General features: G+C 46.0%; 1 protein-coding gene across 3 annotated transcripts in view; it reads left to right on the top strand.

Annotated features, from left to right (window-relative positions):
- midn (midnolin) overlaps nucleotides 1-11,959 on the top strand; it is a 32,517-nt gene extending 20,558 nt beyond the window's left edge. For all 3 annotated transcript variants that reach the window (XM_042322069.1, XM_042322071.1, XM_042322070.1), the window contains one exon: nucleotides 8,365-11,959. In XM_042322069.1, the coding sequence (XP_042178003.1) occupies nucleotides 8,365-8,627 (263 nt within the window). In that variant the 3' untranslated portion in view covers nucleotides 8,628-11,959. The remainder of the gene's footprint in view (nucleotides 1-8,364) is intronic.
- Nucleotides 11,960-16,998: the final 5,039 nt, after the last annotated feature.

The raw sequence follows: 16,998 nt of genomic DNA, 5'->3' as shown, positions 1-16,998 counted from the left end.
CTCTCTGGTCTCTTCCAAGCCTGCTCACCATCAATGGTCGCCTGTGTCCACTCAGACTTTAAATAGATAGATTTATACAGAAATGTGAGCGCTGAAAGAATGTGCATTGTGTTTGGAACGCAGCGGGAGGATGAAAAAACAACATACACACTAAGCCTCCATTCATAACATTGTTTTTATATCCGGCCGTCTGCTAACTGCCCACAGATTCATTTGTGCCGTCACTGGAAAAACAGACAGGCAAAAGAAATGCCTTTCGAGTCAGACCGGCAACCGGCCAAACTTCCTTACCAATTAATGAGTTGGGGCTTTTCTGTATGGACGGAAGGTGTCTGTCTGGATGGCTGGCTGTGTGACTGTGGAATGCTTGGCGAGGAACATTTTAGAAGGCAGGTGACTAAGTGTTCCGTTAAAACCCTGAGACGACGTTCTTATCAGCCGACACCTGATGAAAGACTTGACAGCTTAACTCTTTGCAGAAACCCGCTTCCATTGGCCTACAGGAATAACCTATGCTTACTGCTTAGTGCCTTCCCAGTCTGCTGTCTGTGTTACATTTACCTCAGGTTGAGACAGCCTCATGAAAATGTCACATAGCGCTGCTATCTCCGGAGAGCCTTTACCCTTTCCACTGCAAGTTCATGTGGAGAGAGGGGAGGAGAAGGTAGGAGGCGGCGGTGAAGAAAGAGCTTCGAGCCATCGGAGATAGCAGGACAAGTCAGCCGAGTGAGCTAGCTAGATTAGTTTGGTTTTGGTTGTGATGTGGCAGCGTGGCTGGTTGTGGTGGTGACTGCTGAGTGCAGAGCTTTGTTAGGCCCAGGGGCCAATGCCTTTTTGTCTGAGGGCAGGGCTTAAGAAGGGGGTGTTAGGCTAATTGTTAGCTGAATTCCTTTGCTCAGTGGGACCCCCTTCCCCAGGGAACCAGGCTGCGCCATTGTAGGGCTGAGCGAGTGAGAAGGAGAGAAGGAAAGAGAAAAATTGTGAGGAAAAGAGGGAGTGAGAGAGCTCTCCATGCCTTAGGATTAGACCTAGCTTTAAGACCCACTCCCACTGCAGCTGCTTGGTTCAACAGAGAGGACAAAAATGAACAAAATGAGTCCCGAAAGAAGGAAAGGAGGGGTAGATATCCTCTCCTCCCCCTCCTGTCTCTTCCTCCCACCAATCTACTCAGTATCTGTCAGGTCAGGTTAGTCTAGTTCAGGCTCTGGCTGCGGGAGGCAGGGTGGAGCGGCGTGTGCACAGAGGGAGAGAGAGAGAGAGGATAGAGAGAGAGAGAGAGAGAGAGAGAGAGAGGAGAGAGAGAGAGGAGAGAGAGAGAGAGAGAGAGAGAGAGAGAGAGAGAGAGAGAGAGAGAGAGAGAGGAGAGAGAGAGAGAGAGAGAGAGAGAGAGAGAGAGAGAGAGAGAGAGAGAGAGAGAGAGAGAGAGAGAGAGAGAGAGAGAGAGAGAGAGAGAGAGAGAGAGAGAGAGAGAGAGAGAGAGAGAGAGAGAGAGAGAGAGAGAGAGAGAGAGAGAGAGAGAGAGAGAGAGAGAGAGAGAGAGAGAGAGAGAGAGAGAGAGAGAGAGAGAGAGAGAGAGAGAGAGAGAGAGAGAGAGAGAGAGAGAGAGAGAGAGAGAGAGAGAGAGAGAGAGAGAGAGAGAGAGAGAGAGAGAGAGAGAGAGAGAGAGAGAGAGAGAGAGAGAGAGAGAGAGAGAGAGAGGAGAGAGGAGAGAAGAGAGAAAGCTGGATTGGGTGGGAATGGCTAAATTCCTCTCCCAGCTTGTTTAATCCAGCCCAGAGCGAATTACCTTTGCGGTGGGTGCATTCTACTGGAAGACTAATTTCTGTTAAAATGTTAACGCTCTGCCTCACGTTAGAGTTGTCAACATGGCTAATTCTGAACACCCAACTCTGTTCTAATGTGGTAGCCCTTCATATGGTCCTCCCCTTCTCTTTAACCTCTGTCTCAGTCCTCACTTCGTCTCTGGACTATGTCTCTTCTCCTCATTTCTGACCTGTGTGTGTCAGATTCAGTCTGACAGGTGTCCTGAGCCCTCACCCTGCTCTCCCTGTCTGTCGTGCTTCAGCGTGGTTAACCCACTAAGGCTAGGACACCAGGCTAGGACACCAGGCTAGGACACCAGGCTAGGACACCAGGCTAGGACACCAGGCTAGGACAACAGGCCAGGACAGCAGGCCACTGTACATAATTTATCACCCGCCTGTCAGCAATCATGTAAGCAGCCACCCGGCGGCCAATGACACACACACTGCTGAGCAGCAGTAACCGAGCCATCTAACCCCCAGCCTATCTGTCTCGACCTATAGCAACGACAGCCAACCAACCGCGTCAGGTGCCCTTTCATTGTCGAATGACAAGAGAGAGCGGGGGGAGAAGAGAAAATGTAAATTGCGTCTAAAAGTCATTTAAGACCTCATTCCCCTACAGGGTTGTCGATGCCCTTTCAACGCCTGTCAAAACGGGGATGTTCGTTCGCTCCCTTTGACTGGTCTGACTCCTTCAGTTTGGCCCCTTCTTTTCCATTGGGTTGCCTTTCTACCTCTCCTCTCTCTCTGTCTTCTTCCCTGGGCTCCAGATGGTTAGGATGGATGGCAGGACAAAGGCAGGGCTGTGTGTGCTGTCTATGTTTCCCAGGCCTGTGTTTACCCTCTGGGCTGTTCTCTGCTCTGCTGCTGGCCCAGGGCCCAGGCCAACCAGGAATGACATGTGGCTGTGTTGGATGATGGGCCTGTAGCTGCAGTGATTTATGGATGCCACAGGGATTAGGAGAGTAGTGGAGCACGGGGAAACTGCAAGGCCTCAGGGGGTTGGCTCTGTGTCATGCTTTACTCAGAGAAGTAGACCAGTATGAACACAGTGTTACGTAAAATGACGTTTGATTGACTCTGGAATAGGTGGGGCTCCATTCCACTGCATACAAATGGAGGACAAGTATCAAGCCCCCTTCAGCTACTGACGATTTCAGTGGGATGTACTGGAAGACCTTAAAAAGCACGGTTTTCCTGTAATTAAACCCAGGTTGTTTTCACTGTAGTTTGAGCCCTCACCCACTCCGCCTGATCCCCTGATGCTCAGAAAACACAGCTCTCCTTCTGTGAGATCACAAGAATTATCAAGGCAAACAAACAAACAACAACAAACAACAACACTTGGACAACTGTTAATGAAGCGGAATCTTTAAGGGATCAATAGAGGAGAAGCTCCTTTAATCTCTTCTGCATCCTTCCTACGCAGCCCTCCTCCTTCTCTGCCGCCCTCGTTCCCTCCCTCTTTGGCCAGGCTCTAGAATGTAATTGATTATTCATAGATCAGCCTCTTTCTCTCTCCCCCTCTCGTCTCTCTGCCTTGCAACATGGTGGTCAGTAGCTACTAAGTCCAGCTGAAATACTACCCCACCCCCAACCTGCATGCAATACTGTATGTAAAATAGCTTGTGTGTTAGTGGGGTGTTTACAGTCATTTTCTGGCAGAGTGGAGGGTGAGGGGTAGGGGAAGCCTCTCCGGTTGTTTTTCTGCTGGGTGGAGTTCAGGGATTCCACATGGGTTTTTGGAGTAATCTCTATATGCTCACCCTATACACACACGCCAACAACCTCACACCCCTCCCTCTGGTTTCTTGGGGTTGGTCCACACAGGGAGAGATGAGAGGACAGGAGAAGGTACAGAGAGAGAGAGCGAGAGGGGGGTGGGTGAGGTAGAGAGAGAGGGATGGATGGTAAAGGGAGGAGTGTGGGGCCAGGTGTACGTGGTTCTCATTGGTCTGCCCTGAGCAGCTGCACAGCAGGGGGGGGAGTTGGAGAGGGTTTTGTCCTCATGGCTCAGTCAGCTACGGCTCTGTGTCTATGGTTTACTCCTGTCAATGCCTTTAGTCTCTGTAGGCTTTAACTGGGCCTGTGAAAGCCCTGAGTGTCTACTGAGGACACATACCCACAGCTCCGCTCCAGGGGAGGACGGGTACAGACAATAAAGTGCTGATGGAGGAGCAGCACAGGGTGCAGGAGGGTTGCGTGACCAGAGAGGGAGAGAGAGTACATGGAAAGAGGGAGGGAGGGTGAAAGAAAGGGAGGGAGAAAGAGAGGGAGGGACTGCCCTCTGTTGTGTATTCCTTGTTCTCTCTGCCCCTGACCTGTCCCTTACCTAATATTTGCTTCTGGTGTTTCCCAAGAAAATATGTGCTGTTACTTCCTTCTTTCTCTGTGCATAGTGCGTCAGAGAGCAGTGTTAGGTCACAGAGAAACAGGAAGGAAGATGTGATTCTCCCTGCTGGTGTGTTTGTCCTTGTTTCCTTCCTCCCACCCACCTCTATCTTTCTATCAATTCAACTCCATTCAATTTCAATTCAATTCAAGGTCTTTATTGGCATGGGCAATATATGTTAACATTGCAAAAGCAAGTGAAGTAGATAATAAACAAAAGTGAAATAAACAATAAAATTAACAGTAAACATTACACTCAGAAAAGTTCCAAAAAATTAAAAAGACATTTCAAACGTCATATTATGTCTACATACAGTGTTGTAACGATGTGCAAATAGTTAAAGTACAAAAGGGAAAATAAACATAAATATGGGTTGTATTTACAATGGTGTTTGTTCTTCACTGGTTGCCCTTTTCTTGTGGCAACAGGTCACAAATCTTGCTGCTGTGATGCCACATTGTGGTATTTCACCCAGTAGATATGGGAGTTTATCAATATTAGGTTTGTTTTTGATTTTTTTGTGGATCTGTGTAATCTGAGGGAAATATGTGTCTCTAATATGGTCATACATTTGGCAGGAGGTTAGGAAGTGCAGCTCAGTTTCCACCTCATTTTGTGGGCAGTGTGCACATAGCATGTCTTCTCTTGAGAGCCAGATCTGCCTACAGCGGACTTTCTCAATAGCAAGGCTATACTCACTGAGTCTGTACATAGTCAAGTTTGAGTCAGTCACAGTGGTCTGGTCTCCATCCAGTTCTACTGCTCACGTCAGCTCCAGCATCTATACAAGCCGGTGTGCACGTGTGTGCGTGTGTGTGTCTGCTCTAATAATAGTGGTGTTGTGTGGTTAATGACTAGCCAAACACACACACACACACACACACACACACAGGTTAGGTCCTTCCTCAAAAATATTCCCAGGGGTCCAGCCAAGCCAAAGGCCGGACGAATGGCTGCACCGGGAATGCATTCAGGACCCCACACCACACTGCCCAGCGCGAGTGTCTGTGTGTTAACGTGTGTGTGAGACTGGGTTAAAGTCAGTGCATATGCCAGCCAAACTCACATGTACTTGACATTTAAAAGCAGGGAAAATGGCTGTAGACTTTACACAGTATTAAAGTGTGGAGACAGAGAGGTTGTGTGTCTGATGACTTGTAAAGAACCTCCGGAGTTTGTGTAACTGCATGGGCACATTGTAGGGCATGCGGGTCTGACTGTGTTTGTGTGTGTGTGTGTGTGTATTTGTTTGTGTGTGTGTCCTATAATGAGGCCATGCCCCAGGCTCCAGTCCTTCCTCATTCAGCAGGGCTTGAGCTGTGTGACCCCCGCCTGACCAGCTTTTAGGTGCAGGAGACAACCCCACGCTTGTTTGAGACAACCCCACGCTTGTCTGTGGCTCTAGACTAGAGAGAGAGGGAGAGAGATGTAGAGCGAGCGAGAGAGAGGCAGAGAGAGATACATAAAGGGCAGCGGAAGGAGAGAGAAATCCCCTTTCTCTCATAGAAAGAGAGAGAGCGAACATAGAGGGGTTTCTTTCCTGTGTAAGAGACGACAGGAGGGGAGAGGAGGGGGGCGCGCAGGGGGAACAAAGCCCCTGGCAGAATGTATAGCCGTTGCATGCAGGCAGCTGAACAATGCCCCTAATGCACAAGAACCCCCTTGTTACCCTTATAAACTAGGCAGGAGATATAGTCCTATGGTATACGACACTCTTATCTAGTGTGGAAAACATTGAATAACATGTGCTGAATAGCCCAGTCCTTGTTCTGTTTAATGCAGTTAGTTAGTATGCACTGCCAGGACTAGTGAATATTTATAGCCAGAGAATCGCTCTGCTCAATCCGATAAGCAAATGAAGGGAAGAGGTAAATTAAGCCCACACAGAGTCTGGAATTCATTCCGATGGGGGAAGAGGAGGAGGAGGAGGAGGAGGAGGGAAGGCACAATCGATTTGAAAAAAACGTCCACCTACCCCATTCCCTTCCCCATCACCCGTAGGGTGAAATTCCACAGCCCGCGCCCCTCCCCTCCACCCCACCTAGCCCTCTCTGGGGACACTGGGGGGTAGAGGGGGGGGGGAGGCAGTGGGGGGTCGAGGGGGATGCTGGGTCAATGAGCTAGAAGCAGGAAACTGCAGTCATAAAGAAGGAGTAGAGGGGGGAAAAAGAAAAAATCCCAGGCTCTCTTCGCTTACCATTTCCATTCGCTTGCATTTTCTATTGAAAGCCAATAGCAGTGTCCTCGGCTGGAGATGGATGGCTGCACTGAAGCTAAAGTTTAATCAATAGGTCTTTTTCATTTGCCATCGATCCATGTTTAAAGCTACTGCTTCTGCTGCGGCTGCCGTGTGTGTTTGTGTGTCAGTGTGTACGTGCTTGTGTGTTTGGTGTGCGAGGTGTGTAAGTGTGTGTGCCTGTGTGTGCCTCAGTGTGGTCGAGGGTGTCCTTGCATGTGTGCACATGCGTTTTGTGTGTTTGTCCGTGTGTGTCCGTGTGTGTGTGTATGTTTTCGAGAAAGAGGGAGAGATGGGCTGTGCTTTGGGTTATTGACATTCTAGACCATTATTTAATTATTTCATTCTGAGACAGATACTAATGGAGTTAGCTAATTGATTGTGGTTGCCGTCCCTTCCTCTCCAGCTCCTGAATGTATTTCTAAATGAAATGAAGGCTGAGTTGGGTGGTGTGTGCAGGCATTCACAATGGAACCGAAGGCCTTTCCCTAGAGATCAGCCTCTGCTATAGGCACATCAACAGCCAGAAATGCACTTAGTTGCACAGCTCTGACAAAGACACTCATTTGGGATGCCAGCTGTAGTTATGTGACTGCATATGATAGGAAGAAATTAGAGGGTACGTGCAGTAGTGAGTGTGTGTTCTCTCGGTGATTGTGCAATCTCAGGGAGACTGTCCCAGTTCTCCCAAACAGTGATAACGGTTTGAGAAGAAGGACACATGGCTAATATTTCACAGTGGGGCATTTCATTACACACGCCAGACACTAACAAAAGTGTGTGTGTGCGTGTCTGTGTGTGTGTGTGTGTGTGTCTGTGTCTGTGTCTGTGTCTGTGTGTGTCTCAGAGCCTACAGAATGATCACAGCAGCATGTCTGTTTCTCTCTCTCTGTCTGCACCCCAGCATCATTACCAAACCAGCCTGTTTTTTTGTCCTCTTCCTGGCCTTAGATAACACTGAACACACACTGAACACACACTGAACACACACTGAACGCACACTGAACACAACACTCTGTTCCCTCAAAAATACATTCTCCTCTAAGAACCTACATATGTTTTATTCATTTTTAATTTGTTGGACTTTGCTCTGTTGAACTGTGCTCTGTTGGACTGTGCTCTGTTGAACTGTGCTCTGTTGGACTGTGCTCTGTTGGACTGTGCTCTGTTGAACTGTGCTCTGTTGAACTGTGCTCTGTTGAACTGTGCTCTGTTGAACTGTGCTCTGTTGGACTGTGCTCTGTTGGACTGTGCTCTGTTGAACTGTGCTCTGTTGAACTGTGCTCTGTTGAACTGTGCTCTGTTGAACTGTGCTCTGTTGGACTGTGCTCTGTTGGACTGTGCTCTGTTGGACTGTGCTCTGTTGAACTGTGCTCTGTTGAACTGTGCTCTGTGCTGAACTGTGCTCTGTTGAACTGTGCTCTGTTGAACTGTGCTCTGTTGAACTGTGCTCTGTTGAACTGTGCTCTGTTGAACTGTGCTCTGTTGAACTGTGCTCTGTTGAACTGTGCTCTGTTGAACTGTGCTCTGTTGGACTGTGCTCTGTTGGACTGTGCTCTGTTGAACTGTGCTCTGTTGAACTGTGCTCTGTTGAACTGTGCTGAACTGTGCTCTGTTGAACTGTGCTCTGTTGAACTGTGCTCTGTTGAACTGTGCTCTGTTGAACTGTGCTCTGTTGGTGCTCTGTTGGACTGTGCTCTGTTGAAACTGTGCTCTGTTGAACTGTGCTCTGTTGAACTGTGCTCTGTTGAACTGTGCTCTGTTGGACTGTGCTCTGTTGAACTGTGCTCTGTTGAACTGTGCTCTGTTGGACTGTGCTCTGTTGAACTGTGCTCTGTTGAACTGTGCTCTGTTGGACTGTGCTCTGTACGTCTTGCAAAGCAGGGTGTATCAAAAATGTTTGACCTTCTGTTTTCCCCTCCTCCCTCCAGGTGACCGTGTGCGTCAGACAGAGAACCGTGCGACTCGCTGCAAGGTGGAGCGTCTACAGCTCCTGATGCAGCAGAAGCGCCTGCGCCGGAAGGCGAGGCGTGACTCCAGAGCGCCCTACCACTGGCTGCCCAACCGCAAGGCGGGACGCAGCAACAGCAACAGCAGCACGTCCAGCGAGGGATCCATGGACCTCGACTTCGATGACTCGGTGTGGAAGCCCGACGTCAAGGCCGACATGAAGACTGAGTTCGTCATGGCGTAATGACAAAGATGAGGATGCTGATTGGCTGGATAATGAAGAGGCAGCAGAGGACTCGGGTTAAGGAAGTTGGGGATGGTTTCAGAGGTATGGAAAACAAGCTGGAGCCGAGTGTGGAGCATGAAAAACAGAGAGAGGGAAGAAACCTAGTCATCCTCTTCTCTCGCTGGGACAACGAACTGTCACACCAAAAGGCTCCCTGTTGTCTTTCATCTTATCATGTCCTCAACAGCCTCCTACCATTAGAAATAGACAACAAAAACAACAAAAGATTTTTGACGTTTGGACTGGGAACGGATATGTATGGACTTACAAGACTACGTTATGCATACGGACTGCAAAAATATGTACTTCCTATGAGGAACAACTAAAACTGAACTGAGCATAGCAGACTTGGATGGGGGTGGTGGTGTTTTGGTCTTTTTTTCTGTTTTCTGTTTTAGTTTTACAAGGAGAACTCTGGAGAGAGATTCACACTGGACTTCTGAGCAGGATTGTCGGTGGCTGGGGCCGTGGTGTAACTACACACAGGACAAACAGACAGACAGACAACCCCTGGCCCCAGAGCCATCCCTGGACTACTCTAATGGGCATTCCAGGTCTCCACTTCACCGACCAGAGTCGACTTTTTACCTATTGGGTTATCTTTTTATTTCCATTTTGAAACGTAATATTATTTTATTTTTTCTAAACAAATATGTAGCATTGTTCAAAAAGCATTCAGGTTTTCATAAACAATTTTAAAAGTAGTCGTTGATTTGCACATTTTTCATGATTTTGGAACAGCAGGTCAGAGTGTGCAGGAAGTGGGATATGAGGAGCAATGACTCATTGGAAATGGGGTTTTGACTAAAGTTTTGACTATTACATAAACAGCAACCTCAGTAACATACAGTAGGGTATTAATAGGAATGAATTAATGAATAAAATAAATAAATATTAATGGAGTACTTCAGAAGATTTTAAAATCATGATTAAAAAATGTATATGGAAACAAATCTATTTTTATTTCACTTTTTATCTGCTGTTTTCAAAAAACAGTAGCCAAGTATGGCTTGGGTCAAGCCATTCATTAAATTGATAGCTAACAAACATATTTATTCAATCATTCATCAGCTCATTCACTCATTAGGGTCATATAGCCACAAACAAATAATGGATAAAAATCCCATTGAACCCTATTTCAAATATAGGTGGGGATCTCACATTTGTATGATATTAAGCAGGGGTTTATAAGCGTGTGCATGTGGGTGTTTGTGTGTGACAGTGAAGATGGCTGATTCACCCCTTTCGTCACTCAAACAATGGAGGTTCAGTACAGAGAATACTCTCCGTTTCCCGCCATTCAGACGCTCTAGATATCTTTCCCATGTATTCTTTTTGAACCAACATCCCACTTTAACCAAGGCGTTTGTTAGAAAATGTTGATTATGTCAAGCTACTTTCTAGTAATGGAAAAGAGAGGTAGAAGAAAGCTAAGAAATCCCAAGCAGGGAACCTGTCTCCAGTTTCATCAACCAGTGCCTCCACCAATGGATTCCCTCACATATCAGATTAGGCCATTAACAGACTTACTAAGAGATTTGCTGCTACATGGGACTTTGATAGACGGGGGAAAAGTGACTTTTCTTTGCATGCAAAAAGTGTGAATTATCCTGACCTTTTTATTGTTGGAAGAAAAAATATATACATGAAACTGGTGCTTTGGAGAATTTGTGGAGAAATAATGCTTAGCCGCTTTTGTTGGTTAGGTTATTATTTGCATAGAACAGCAACACTGTCCTGCTCCAAGTATTCTCAAAGCAAACCAACGCAGGTGAAGTAAGAATGGACTCATATCTTGCTCACTCTGAACTGAACATTCCCTGGACAGTGATGATCATGAGCAAAGAGCAATTGACTTTCCTCCCTAAACGCTGGTTCAACCAACACCGTTCTCCTCAACATGGAAACAAGGACCCAGGCAGCAACCAGCCCTTAGTCCTCTCAGCCTAACTCAATAACATAGTGTTCAACAAGGTGCATGTTTGGGACTAACTAACAGGGAAAACCATTGGACCAGAGTACGCATCGTCACAGAACCCAAACTTCTATGTAAAACACAATGTCTGACCCTACCCTACCTTGATTGCACTCACAGAGTTTTCAGTGGGAGATTACCTGTTTGGTAAACCTTGTCTTTTTGTCAGTGGCCTTACCTTTCACTAAACGAGACACGAGGGGACTGGGGGACACGGTGGGGATGTGTGTTTGTTTCTTTACCTGTGTTTTGTGAAGACGCCATTGTCACTGAGGATTCGGGCATCTCTAGTTTGTGCTTTTAGCAGGTGGAGTCTCTATTATGTCAAGGCTTCTGTGCCTTAAAATGTTGCCCTTGCAGTGTGGGTCAGATATAAGATGAACAAATGATTTCCATTGATGAATTCATGAATGAATATAAAAGGCTGTAACCACATGGGAGCTGTAGTTTTTAGGGGTAAGCACGTTGAGTGAATTAATATCGATGTGTTTGTAATCTGTGTTTGTTCCTCAATCGGTCTTCCCATTTTCTCTCCATTGTGTTGCTATGTTTGTCTGTCTTCTTTGTCCGCACACCCCGCTCTGTCCTGCCCACCAACATTTGACAAAACAAAGTACCTGAGGTGGAAGTTTTGACTGCAGTGTGCTACTATGGCAACAAAGTGCCCTGACTCTGACTGGACAGGTGTCTTCTGAGGACGTGAGACCACATGACATGCACTTCCTGTCTCCTTGGACAAGACATTTCAAAGGACAATTCACCCCCCTAAATTGAATTAGATTTTTGATATATGTATGAACTATACTCTGTGTGTGCCTCACTTATGTGTGAAAAAAACAACAAAAAAAACATAAAATGATGACATGGGATGAGATGATGGGACAAAAGAGGTGTGGGGAGGGCATTTACAAAACAGTTTGTAGGTGGAGTTCTGATCACATCATTTAAGTTGCCTGTTCTTTCTTGTAGCCAACCATTGAAAAATAATAACAGGAGTCAAGAATACAATTTACAATGTTCTAGCTATAGACCGGTGTAGCACATGTGTGACTGTATTAATTTATGAAACCAAAATGGTAACTGTGAATTCTGTATTTCTTTGTGCATTTTTTTAAGTGGGAGAAGGTGGTTGGGACGTAGAAACGACTAATGCCTATGTCCTATTTTGTTTTTGGTGAAATATAACGGAAATCATGTTTCCCCTAAAAAACTAAAAAATGTCTACCTATATTTTTTTCTTAAGCAATACATTTCAGTGTGACTTGTGATAGAACATTTTTCTTTTTTAGGTAATAAATAAAAAACAAAACGAGTACGCCCAATGGTCTGTGTCGGTGTTGTTCAAATCCCTATTGAAGAATATTGAATTTTGAGTATTGAGTGAAATGTACCGAAATAAGAGTTGGGTTTCATATGAAAGTCTGTTTCATAAGGTAATCAGATAGGAGTGACATTAGGAAAAAGAAGAAGAGCTAGGAAGTACATTGATAAAGTATTACTTTACCCATCATATACAATGGCAAAGATTTGAGCTAGTATACCAGCTGGCTCACTCTGCCATCGGGGAGAATGATAGAAGAGAGCAAGAAAAGGCAGATGAGATCTCCCACTTATCCCCAGCCGGGCGGAGGAAGTCGAGAAAAGAGAACGAAGTGACAGATTGGAGAGAGAGATGGTAGTGGAGAGCAGTTGGTAAGCAAGTAATTCATGTGAAATGAGCTAGCTCTCTAATTCCTGCAGTTAAGAGTGTCAAGTTCTGAAGCACACACTCAGATTGGAGAAGGAATGCTGCTCATAACAGAACAGAACAGAACAGCATGTCTTGGATATGAGGAAATGCCTGAAAGACTTGCACTTGAAAGGACCAAGCTACTGTATGTCAAGGCATTGCTGCTCAGAATGTGTCAGGCTAATGCTGCATCACATTCCCTGGATGGATGTTATTTACAGGGGAAAGCAGCAAAGCTGTGGGTGGAAAAGCTGTTTTGAAAGTGGTGTGTTGCTATAGTGATCTTGTAACGAGGTCTGCTAAATAAAGGAAGAGAATAATTTAGAGCTACTAAAGTTTGTGGATTACAGATGTAGGATCTTAATTTGATCCAGTTTGCTACGGCAGGAAAATAATTCTGCAGCAAAAGGAAATGTGAATTATTGTGTGGATTATAATTCATGGACATTTTTCTCAGGGTGATAATTTTTTTCTAAGGGAAATTTAATTTTGAAATGTCAAATTTATTTTTAAAGGGTGATCAAATTAAGATCCTACATCTGTACATAAAAGAAGATAAGGGTAACATTTAGGAGGAAGAAGCAATTTGTTTCATTTTAGCATTAAGTGGTAAAGTGCTGTATTTTCCTAGGAAGTTCTGAGTCTTTTAGCAATCACTAATGATCCACTTCGACCAAATATGTGGTCTTTCCTTTCATAGTATTTAGGCCTTGGATGGTCCACACACTTTTATCTCTGACGTGGTATCAGAACGTGGTGCTTTTGTTATCTGATTAGAATGCAATAAATACCATCTGTGCCAACCTCCAGCCAGCAGATGTATAGCCTTGTTTAGACCTTGGCTATGGAAGATAGCTATGGAGTAGGACTGTAGAGGTGAAACTCCTCACCCCTTTCTTTCCCTGTGATGATAGATGCAGCTAATCAAACCCTCCCACTCGCTGCCCTTCTCTACACAAGCATATACACAGCCTGCAGCAGGAAATAAATGCTTGACATGCCACTTTAATAAGGAATCCCACACGAAGGCAGAATATCGATGAAACTAAAGATTAGCCATTGATCAAACTCTGTCATTCGATTTAGGAATCAGTTCCCAGAACTAAACTCTCGATGGACCCTTTTAGCTGAGAGCAGGGATAGAGCTTAGAAGATATTGTGAGGGAAACCTCTATCATATTCATGGACGTAACTATTCCGATGATAGATATGCGAGTCCATTTGGGGAAGAAATATAAGGACACATTATTGAACCCTGGGGTACCCTGGAGTTATTGATTTGGTTACTCCTCAGAAAACAATAGAATGTACGGACGACATTGTAACCCAGTAGAGTAGAATTGGAAAGATCAAACCCCTAGCAGAGACATCCCTTGGTGCAGGTGTGTAAGAAATGAGGTTTGACTGTTACAATAACTGTCATAACTGTCTGTCTGTTCTGGCTTTTGATCTGATAGAAGAAACCTATAGCTGTAAATGAACAAAAACACAGCTGAGAAAAAAAGATGTTGACATACATTTGCTGAAAATATTGCAAACCCAATTGCACCCCCTGTACCTTTTGTGTCTTTGTTGTTTGTGTATTCACCTTGCCACTGTAGCTGTCTATTACCCTGCTGTGTGAACCGAGAGCAGAGCGAGAGCAGAGAGAGAGCAGAGAGAGAGAGAACTATTATGGTCACACACTGGGTGCACAGTAATATTACAACCATGGGTTGACGAATTTCCCAGAAGAGGCCCTCTTTTTCTACTTTGACTTGGTAAACTTCTCTGCCTCCACACTGTGAGTGATGACGGCAGGCCTGGTGTCACTATCTGTGAGCGCGTGATTGTGAGTGTGTTTGCGTGTGAGTGTGTGACTTTCTACTCTAGAGTGAAACTGAGCAGGAGGAAAGAGATAGAAAGACCGTCTGTGTTCACTGAGACCACAACTGCCACCACAAACTGAAAATCCTGTGGTTCTGGGATACAAGAGGCTCTGTTCTTGGGTTTTCACATGTTGTCTCATTTCAGTCGCCTCAGCTGTACCCCGACATGTGACAGAGAAGTGTGCACCAACGGAAAAACCTGGACATCTCACTAAACAACTATGCCCTTTTGTTGTTCAAGTGTGAAATGATAGGACATTAGGTTACATCCTCTACATAATGTTGATGACTTTCTGGTTGCGAAACCAGGCTTTCTTTGAGATGGTTGGATACATTTGAATAACAACTCAAATCATTTGATTCAACTCAACTGTTTACGAAGTCTTCCTTCGTGTCCGATGGTTACACAACTCTGGGAATATCGCGATGCATAAGAATCATGTCCACGATCAGAAAACAACCTCTTGTGATCACAAAGTCCTGGCTGAAATCAGAGTCTGGGTAATGGACTGAACACATTGAAAGAGCGCTCTCCTGGACACAAACAAACATTCGAGCGGGAACTAATATCCCCCCAGGCTCTTGCGTGTAGCTGTAGTTCTCATGACTTCTGTTAGATGCTGCTGGGACTCTGTTTCCTTTTGTCCCGTTCTTGTTTGTCCCCTACCCACATAAAAGAGAAGAATGTTTGAAATATTACCTGGTGGATATTAATGCAGCCGTGAGCTGAGGGGACCTTTGATATCTGTTCAGGCTCTCTTCCTGCACTAGTCCATGATGAGCTGCACAGAACATCACATGGAGAGTGAGTGAAACTGTGGGGGCAGCTGACCATTCACATCAACGAAGATTGACCCCTCAGAGCTGACCTTAACGCATGCCCTCCTGACCAGTGGGAAGAGACACAGGGGTCATGGTTAGAGTAGACCTAGTGTAAACAGGATGTTGACTAACACAACCCCGTACTGGCCGCTAGTCAACTGTCAACTGTCCATGGTTGGTTAGAAAGATAAAGGAAAGCTCAAACATTTCTGAGAAGGATCGGATTGAGCCATTGTCACTTTTAAAAATTGCGTAGGAGCAATATACTGTGGGGGCCTTTTGTTAATTATGCATTGGTCAAAAGTACCACAAAGTGAAGGTGAGCTTCTTTTGATAATTTGGGTTAACATTTAGGTTTGACATTCTGGTCTGTGCGAGTACATCCAAGTCCCCACCTGCTAAAGACTTTGTGGTCGCTCACAGCAGAATTAGCTGGTGGCCTCTGCTGAGGCTGTCATGTGCTCAACACTATGTATTTTGAGGTGATTCTTTCTCTTCTTCTTTCTAGTAAAGAGCAGGGCTTCGCGTACAGTTGCTCCGGTGACCTTTAGCAGCTGTGGTGAGAAAGATGGCGAGTTGAGCTGAGCTTGTTTCACCTCGACTGGCCCTGCTCCCATCCGCCCTCCTCTCTGCTCTGCTCGCCCGGCTGCTACCACCTCTCGCCTACAAAGCCACAGCCAGTCACAGGGTGCCTTTACAAATTAATAATCAGTGTCAAGCGGGCTGCTCGCCTGTTGCTCATCCTCCCATTTACTGGCTGTGACACGGGCCCTAACCTGACCTACACACTAGCCCTCAACACTCCCACCACAGCGTGTTCAGTGTAGAGGCTGAACCTTTGAACACTCAGGCTCTGTGACTATTTATGAAGCTGTCTAACTTAATGGTGATGTGTATTGCTGCTCCGAGCTGACCAGGACTGCTGTACAAACCACGTGATTAATAGTGTGCTGCTCTTCTACAAGGGCAGAGTGAGGCAGGCAGCGTTATGGTTGCCTTCCAACAGGTGCTATAGGGGAGCCAGAGTCCAGTACTTTAGGCCGGCCTCGTTCGCATTTTTCTTTCCCAGAAAGCACCCCCCTCTTCCTCACCCCCATCATCAGTAAATGTGGCACTAGGAGTTATGGAATGGCATTACAGTGGGGAGAAACAGCTGAGGTCATTGATACAGAGTGCAGCACGGGGCTGGATGTAAGGGAACTGGCATGACTCCAACTCCACACTGCAGCCGAGGCTGAGGCTGAGGGAGGGTGGTCCTTCTGTCTGCCCCTCCCTCTCTGACGCCAGGGCAGGGATTCTGCAAACCAACCCAAAATACGTGGGATAATCGGCATAATAAAATAGCATACAGCTGCAAGAATAGAATATCACAGCTTCTGCATTCTTAGATGCAGCATTGATTATTTACCAGGGTGTCTGCCTCAAGGTAGTCTCTCAACAGAGCTCTCTGCTGTGTGTACACTGCTGTCACATTCTCAAGGCTCGCCTCAGTGGAAAATATGATAAACCCACACATAGTCAAATCTCTGCACCCAGCTCAAAGGTCTCGTTTTAGGCGTTGGAGTACGAGAGAGAGAGGCGGAGAGAGAGAGGGGGAGATAGAGAGACAGAGAGAGAGAGGCAGAGAGGGAAAGAGAGATAGAGAGAGAGGCAGAGCGAGAGAGAGGCAGAAAGAGAGAGGCAGAGAGAGTCAGAGAGAGATAGAGAGGCAGAGAGAAAGGGAGGCAGAGAGAGAAAGAGGCAGAGAGAGAGAGAGAGAGAGAGAGAGAAGCAGAGAGAGAGAGAGAGAGAGAGAGAGAGGCCTGTGTTAATGACATAACAGTTGTCTGCTCAGCAGTATTATGTTACCAGAGGAAGAGGAGGTGGCTGGGAAGACATATGGCTGTACGTACTAGTCGAGTTGACGCAGATCTCTGGTGAACGTCACAGACAGGC

This window comes from Oncorhynchus tshawytscha, linkage group LG05 (genome assembly GCF_018296145.1).
Source record: "Oncorhynchus tshawytscha isolate Ot180627B linkage group LG05, Otsh_v2.0, whole genome shotgun sequence".
In the NCBI taxonomy this organism is placed as follows: domain Eukaryota; kingdom Metazoa; phylum Chordata; class Actinopteri; order Salmoniformes; family Salmonidae; genus Oncorhynchus; species Oncorhynchus tshawytscha.
The sequence above is the reverse complement of the archived record's forward strand: the minus strand, read 5'-3'. Positions and strand labels throughout refer to the sequence as shown.